Source organism: Ciona intestinalis, chromosome 7, assembly GCF_000224145.3.
Source record: "Ciona intestinalis chromosome 7, KH, whole genome shotgun sequence".
NCBI classification, from domain to species: domain Eukaryota; kingdom Metazoa; phylum Chordata; class Ascidiacea; order Phlebobranchia; family Cionidae; genus Ciona; species Ciona intestinalis.
In genome coordinates this window covers 2,203,345-2,211,077 of record NC_020172.2, presented here as the reverse complement: position 1 = coordinate 2,211,077, position 7,733 = coordinate 2,203,345, and the positions used below count along the sequence as shown (strand labels likewise).

At 34.0% G+C, this 7,733-nt stretch overlaps 3 protein-coding genes across 3 annotated transcripts; 1 reads left to right on the top strand and 2 right to left on the bottom strand.

The window, feature by feature from the left end:
• Window positions 1-135: 135 nt before the first annotated feature.
• LOC100180883 (tctex1 domain-containing protein 2-like) lies at window positions 136-1,596 on the bottom strand. The gene is made up of 4 exons (XM_002128958.5): window positions 1,372-1,596; window positions 914-1,047; window positions 556-689; window positions 136-294 (listed from the first exon to the last, which is right to left on the bottom strand). Exons 1-4 carry the CDS (start codon window positions 1,437-1,439, stop codon window positions 247-249), a joined length of 384 nt encoding a protein of 127 aa, XP_002128994.1. The 5' UTR covers window positions 1,440-1,596; the 3' UTR covers window positions 136-246.
• A 153-nt stretch (window positions 1,597-1,749) lies between these two features.
• Window positions 1,750-5,814, top strand: LOC100183248 (PCI domain-containing protein 2). Its single transcript, XM_002128890.4, has 11 exons — window positions 1,750-1,894; window positions 2,402-2,565; window positions 2,848-2,955; window positions 3,137-3,191; window positions 3,321-3,424; window positions 3,760-3,834; window positions 4,004-4,099; window positions 4,319-4,365; window positions 4,769-4,943; window positions 5,241-5,433; window positions 5,548-5,814. The coding sequence occupies exons 1-11, from the start codon at window positions 1,859-1,861 to the stop codon at window positions 5,692-5,694; spliced, it is 1,200 nt and encodes a 399-aa protein (XP_002128926.1). The 5' UTR covers window positions 1,750-1,858; the 3' UTR covers window positions 5,695-5,814.
• LOC100180930 (growth hormone-inducible transmembrane protein) lies at window positions 5,745-7,607 on the bottom strand. Its single transcript, XM_026835239.1, has one exon. It carries the CDS (start codon window positions 7,164-7,166, stop codon window positions 6,129-6,131), a length of 1,038 nt encoding a protein of 345 aa, XP_026691040.1. The 5' UTR covers window positions 7,167-7,607; the 3' UTR covers window positions 5,745-6,128.
• Window positions 7,608-7,733: the final 126 nt, after the last annotated feature.

The window sequence follows — 7,733 nt, the reverse complement described above, 5'->3', positions numbered from 1 at the left end:
GCTATGTTATTTTATTCTATATGTGGTGGACCAATTAATACAAATGATCGGATGCCATACCGTACACCCTAGGTTCAAATCATTATGCAGAAACTGCAATAGCCACACAATTTCAAGTCCTCCAACAAAGCTACATTTAAGTAATGAGATATTTATTATAAACATAGAAACATCTGTACTGTACAATATTAAACAGCAAACACAGTAAGCTGAAGTGCTGAGTGTTGAAGGTCTACAACGGTTCCTTCAATAATAAAATACTCCAAATGCTGCTGTTACACAGAACAGGGTGCTCTGAAAAACCCAGGTTTTAGTTTAGTATCAAGAAGCAAAATTTGGGAAGATTTTACAGTACATTACCAGTAAAAAACTGTACAGCCTTTTATTGTATGTTATGAAGGTAATGAACATTTTATATAGATTTCTTCTTACAGCACTAAAAGTCAGGAACCTAAAATTTAGGTCAGAGTTCTATTCTATGTGGGTGAGATATGCACCGTAACCCACCAAGGATTTGACCACATTTGGTCAATTACTCTAAAATATTTTCCTTACATTCATGAAAACATCTTGTGCGTAGTTGTCCGTATCTGAGTCCCAAAAACACCTGCAGCCCATCTTTACACCTTCTCCTCTTTGTTCACCAATCACACACTGAACCACGAACTTATATCGATCAAAACCCATCTCTGGGAAAAAAGTAAGTGTTTAAAATTAACAAAGTTCTATTAATTGTTATTTTATTTCCTATTTATGAAACTCCAAAAATGATTATTATTTATACTTTTTTTATAAATTGGAAATAAAGGAGGTTGTTAAGTTTCATCTATTCTGCTTTGGACCTAATGATATTATTATTGCTATTAGCTAACGAAGTAAATCATATAAAAACACACAACACCTATGCACAAACCCTTCAGTTTGGTTTTAATTCCATTTGAAATAACTTGTGTCCACTCTGATACTTCCTCACTGTTGTATTGTTTTCCACTGAGGTGTTCACTTACCACTTGGTGAATACATTCTTTAACAGTGGCTTTCTTGAATCTAAACCACAAGTTTATAATATGCCCTACTTTGATTATGGTAGCAGATATTGAAGAATTGTTAAAACAAAAACACCAGATATAGCGATATAGGAAAATGTTGTATTAGTTCAACAGGTTCATTAAAATTTGGGGCACTAAATAGACAAAATGTTGCTTATATTGTTAATTGGTGTACAGGTATATATATATATTTGTTTTGTTTTGTTTAATTTAGAAGGCCACAATATAGTTAAAACGAAGCACGTATGGTCAGTTAGTGTAAATTGTATAATAGGCATATAATTGTATTTTATTGGATCATAGTTAATATTGTGCCACTTACTTGTGCTGAAAGTTTGGTCTAATCATGTACGTATTTTCTGGCTTGGTTTCTTCTTCGGTTGATGCCATTTTGGGTTAAAATTGATAGAAAAAAGCTGTGTATGTGAATGTTAACTAATCTACAATCCACATACACAAACGGCGTTAGTTTTAAAGTGTTGCTATGTTATACGCCGTTCCTTAATTTATTGTCTACTTTGGACTACTTCGTTATTAAACTTCAACTAAAATTTATATTTTATAATTCTTTTATTGTATGAGATATGTTATAAATTTTTACTTAAGCAATTATTATTTTGAAATTTAAGAATTACTTTAAAAAGTTATGAATAAAATATACAGATAAATTTTGATACGCCGTATACCAGTCAAGCTTGAGAAAATTCATAGAAATATACATTCTGTTTTATTGGGCACGATGGTGGCAAAATAGATTGTTTTTCGTCAAACAGTTGTTCTTGTTGGCATTGATCGTCCGTCGTTACAAAATGTCGTTCCAATCGTTGACAAGCTACTTACAACGGGTAAGCATATATATTAGTCTTTTAGTATAAACCATTAAAACACTTGTACTTCTCGTAACAATGTCAAAAGACATTTTTATTTTACCAATGTAATGATAACTGAAATAACTGCTGACCGTACTATGGAGTTTGGAGTTAACAAGAAGTAGCCATTATGCTATAACAGAATTAATCATTTTTATGTAAAAAAACAAGGCAGCTGTCTTAAAGAATTGCTTTCTGCTGCAGTTGGTGTAAACCATATCATACTACAGTACTAAACACAGTAAATTCCTGATAAGTTTTCCAAGTTCAGACATGCTATTATCGGTTAGTTGGTTAGCTCCCCTGTCTCCACCAAAGAGCCCAGAGGTTACGAGTTCCAGGATCATGCTGCTACAATTCTGGTGTATAAAACAGAATATGTAATCCAGACTGTCATTGCCCCGTCATGCGAGAATAGTTGCTATTGTATTGGTTCATAGCAACACAGCACGGCCATTTAATTTACATTGGTTTACTCCCCAGGTATCGGACACACTTCAGGATGAAGATTCATCAGTATTTGCTCTCCTTCTTTCATTTCATGATCCTCACATTGGAAACCCAAAGCTTCAAGTTAAATCAAGTGAAGCAATTTGTAAACAACATCTGGAGAGCCCATTTGATGAAATGGTTGCAGCTCATTTGAGGTCTGTTGTCAATCTTTATCTTCTAACTTATATATATGTAAGTAGGAAGGAACCGAACAGTACAATCAATGTATAACATTCCACAAATACGAGTTAACGAGTAAATATATTTTTTTTACAATTATGTTTTTTAAAGGTTTGTTGACAACATTAAATAAAATACGGAATCTCGTATTTGAATTCGAATCTCACGGTCTTAAAATTCTTTATTGTAAATGCCTATTTAAAAAGCCTTGCTGGTTGATTTTTTTAACATATTCTTATTATGCCTAATTTGCACAGAGGGTGTTGGGCGCTCTCAATTAATGATTTCAAAGAAGTTTACGCATGCCAAGTTCAAACTGTGCAAGCTTTTGTTCGCGCTTTCCAATCACAAAAGGATGATAACTGGTTTGTATTTACAAATATACATACTTTTTTGCTTAATGCAAACTCATAAAAAAAGGTGTATTATACCTGAGTTTGCCCCATGTAACAATTGTTTGATGAAACAGTCATGTACTGTGAAATAACTTTTGAAGTTGTAATGCAGTGGTTAGAAAGTGACCTTTATTTATACTTTTATTAACAGGGGGTTACCACTTATGTATAAGTTGGTTTTGGATCTCAGAGAGTTTGCCGACAGTGTAAGTGCACTTAGTTTTTAAATTTAAAATTGACTCCTATAAAAATAGTGAAATCTATTTTTACAAAATATAGTGTTGTAAAGGATCACTGTTCATTTATTCTAGTATGTTTTCACAGTTTATTTTTAGGTGGACAAAGAGCTTTATAGAACAGGTCGTGGTAAACGAGGGGAAATGTTGGAAAAAGCAGCGGATACGATCATGAGTTGTTTCCGTGTGTGTGGTAGTGATGGGTATGTTGTATGAGTGTGTTGGAGTTATATGTATCGAAAAAATTTTGCTTTATTGATTGAAGATCCCAGATCCATTGCATCGCTTTTATTGTGGTTGTCAACAGTGTTGTACAATGTACATAGATTGTACTATGTCTATAGTATTTAGATAGTTTTTGTTTTGCCAACATTTTTAAGACATACTTCAACCTTTAATAATACCTATAAAAAGCTTTTAGGTGTTTTTCGTGTCTTTATTGTGCCCCAGATTTATAAAAATCCAGATTTATAGTAAGATTAAGTGTAGTTAAATCTACACAGAGTAATATTTATATAATTATTGAATTCCTTTATAGTCGTTCAGCAATTGCAGTGTCAAAGAAATGGGGAATGTTGTTTCTGGTGAACCAACTTTTTAAAATTTATTTCAGGTATCAAATGTTTTGTTTTATTTAGTTATACAGTACTTACTAAACGTCAGTTAAAAGATTTACCTTATATTGTATTTAGGATGTAGTTGTGATAAATATTAATAGATAATCAAGAACAGTTTCAATCTTACATTAAATTTTTGGTTATTTTTGTTTTATTTATTTTTAGGATCGGTAAACTTCATCTGTGCAAGCCTCTTATAAGAGCCATTGAAAGCAGTTCAATCAAAGAGCAATTTACGTTAGCGCAACGTGTTACTTATAAGTAAGTATTTTAAATTATAAGAACTTTGTATAACTTAAAGCTAGTGTGATAAGTAGTGCATATGTGTGTCTGGCATTTACTCATTGCTGACCACCTTTCTACATTGTGTTTATTAAGTATTTCTTTATAGGGCAATGGACAATTGTGGGGCAACGTAGACAAAAAATGGTCTAATAATTTTTTTTTTTTTTTTTAAATTAGTTGATTTTTACATTCCAGATATTATGTTGGAAGAAAAGCAATGTTTGACAGTAATTTTGTGATGGGTAAGTTGCTGGTGTTCTTTACTATAATAATCTTGTTATTTTTGTTCTCCTATTATTTGAAACTACTTATCACTTGTTACACTTGCCTAAAACAGATTTTGTTGTGTATGTTTTTCGATGTCCTATACAGCAAAAAATACCAGAAGAGCTGTTTTACAAAACAAGTGTAATATAGTAGGGTGGGGAAAGATGGGACACCTTTTTATCTTGTCCCGTTTGATAGAAAACAAAGAACATTCAAAGAATTACAAAACTGGGACCTCGCGACTCTCATAGACCGTCGTTAATTGTTAAAACTAGATCAGGATATTTGTATATTATATGCTAAAGATGTCCCGTCTTCCCCTATCCTACTATATTATGTTTAGAAGCAACAGTTTATATAAATAATTTATGTTTATAGCTGAAGAATATCTTTCATTTGCATACAACAACTGTCACTCAAGCTGTAAAAAAAATCTTCGAATGGTTTTAATTTATTTAATCCCAGTCAAGATGTTACTTGGAAGGCTACCCACATTAGAACTGCTGCATCAACATGATTTAAATCAGTTTGCTGATATTGTAAGAGCTGTGAGGTAAGATGGAGACTTCTGTATAATTTGGGCTTGCCTGCTCCAAATTTAGATTAAAATGTACTCTTGCTTGACATTTAAATTGTGACAACTGGTGGCCACTGTGTTTAAGTTGTTCTGTCTTCCATTTAAAATGTGTGATATGCAATGGTAAGGCACGTCAGGACATTTAAGACTAAGGCTCAAAGACATAATTAAGAATTTAAAAAGTTTTACCTTTGCCTAACATCAAGCTAATTTAGTTGTTTATTTTCAACTTGATACTTATTTTCATCTTATAATAATCACATAATAACACAGGACCGGGCATGTCCAATTACTGAATGAAGCCTTGATCAATAACGAAACGTTTTACATTCAAACTGGAGTTTACTTGATTCTTGAAAAGTTGCGAGCAATAACATATCGAACACTGTTTAAGAGGGTTGGTCACATGTTGGGAACTCATCTTATACCTTTGCAAGCTTTATTGGAAACATTGAAAAGCCAAGGGGTAAGTTTGTGGGCATTACTAACATATATATTGTATTGTAGTATAGAAATAATCTCTAATTGAGTTGTAATCAAACAGTACCGCTTTCTAATTTTCTAAAAAACTGATTTTCAGATTGATGATATAGACATGGATGAAACTGAGTGTATTGTAGCTGGTCTCATATTTAACGGTAACATACGTGGCTACATCTCCCACCAACATAAGAAACTTGTTGTAAGCAAAGTAAATGCCTTTCCCCCCATAGCTACTGCCTCATGATCTGTATAGTAGGATTGTTCTATTTATCCTTGAATCAACCACTGCCAGAGTATTGGGCAATGCTTTATTGAGTTATTCAATCGCGGCTATTTTCAACAATACATTTTTATACAAAGACATTTAAAATCCGCACTCCAAAATTTGTCTTTGAAAGGATCACTAGAAAGTAAGAAAGCATAAGGTTTTGTGACCAGATTTAAATTTTAACAACCCATATCATAGCACTGTAACCAGATATGCAAGATAGCGTATAGCAAAGAAAAAGACAAAAAATAACTGTCAGAGCAACAGTTACAAAATTAAAGAACCAGGAAAAGACATTTAGTTTGTTTTTCTTAAATTCTGAAAGCCAAAAGTTTAGCTGTACAATGCATACATTTATATCACAGTTTGTTTATATTATACAAGAAATATTACGTTATTTCAAAGAGTTTCTACTTCTTGCGGTTGCCTGCCATTATCATTGCGATTCTTATAAATATGTTGATTGCATCCATGTATATGCTCATGCTTGCGTTTACTGGGTCATACGGGACAGCTGCATACGCGGGGTGTGGGGTGGCTTGCGCTTTGTGTACAATACGCTGTGTGTCATGGAGCAGGAACGCTCCAAATAATATAAGGCCACCATACACTGCAATGGAGTAAAGGCCCATACCAAGTGCCCCTGTAGGTGGGATGAATGCACTACCCAGACTTGAGATAAATACAACCCCAAGCCCAGCTGCAAGTGGTCCTCCCATGTTAAGGAATTTTTCACTTGGTGCACAAACTGCAACAGCAGAGAGGCCAGCTACTATACCTGCTGTGTACCATGCTGCTCTTATAAGTAGAGGACCACCAAGCATAGTCATTGGTGCAATGACCGCTCCAATGACACCAGTATGAAGTAGCCATGCCGCTTGCTTTGCACCAAATCCAGGCTTATACTCAATGCTTCGGCATATTATTGATGTTCCAATCATGGCGCCAATAGTGAGAACCATGGCTCCGATCCCATTAGCAGAAGCCAATCTCATAAGTGTTGGATTCCTCGCGATTGCAACTGCAGATCCAGCTGTAGCAACTAAAGAAGCACCAAAATACATGTAGGTATCTCTAATCCGATCTTTTACATACTGTGGCCACACCAGAGCATTATCAATAGCTCCAGCTTCTGAAGAGAGCCCCAGCCCATAATAACACAATCCTCCAATGCCAAGTAGTGAAGCACCAGCCAATGCAGCTTGCCCAACACCAATAGCTGCAACTCCAGCACTTGGCATAGCAGTGGCAGCACGTGCTTGTGCTGTTCGTGCACCTCTCACTGCAGATTGTTGAGTAGTTGATAACTGACTGCGTGTTATACGTCCAGCAAGACTTACATCCTTTGTGAGCAATACATGCTTGATATGACTTGACCTTCCCACCACTTTACTTGCCCAGCCATTCATGCAAAGACTTGAAACAGCCATACTCTGACGAGCCAACATTTTTAAATAAATGGTAAACCTTATATGTAAGTAAGTATAATTTTGTACCTAAACATGTAAAACGGTTAGTGATTTATCATGTTTTGTACCCTTTATTATGTCACAACATTCCTATTCATTACTCAAAGCCATAAACATTTGTAAAAGGCAAGAATACTATATAATTATTACACTAAAACATGTTAAATCAATTGTAGCAATGACTATGGTGCACAGAACACGGATTTTCTAGTTCAATTTAGTACAAGTGTTTAAGATGAAAATGGTATCATACATATGAACTTTGTTTGAATTGATACCAACAAGGTTTTCATTAAATTTGGGAATGTATCAGTTTTAACAACTTGGAAAAATAGAAGCTTCATTTAATAACAGCAGCAATATAGAAGCTTTTTATTATTCTACTGGTACAATTGCACCCATGTTTATGATAAAATATATCTATAGGTCAGAACTCTTTTCTTTACATAAAACATGCAGAAAAAAAATATTTTGAACAGTAACGTATTTAGTTATCCGAACAACAATAAACTCAATATAGTTGCGCAATTGAGAAATATTAAAGGC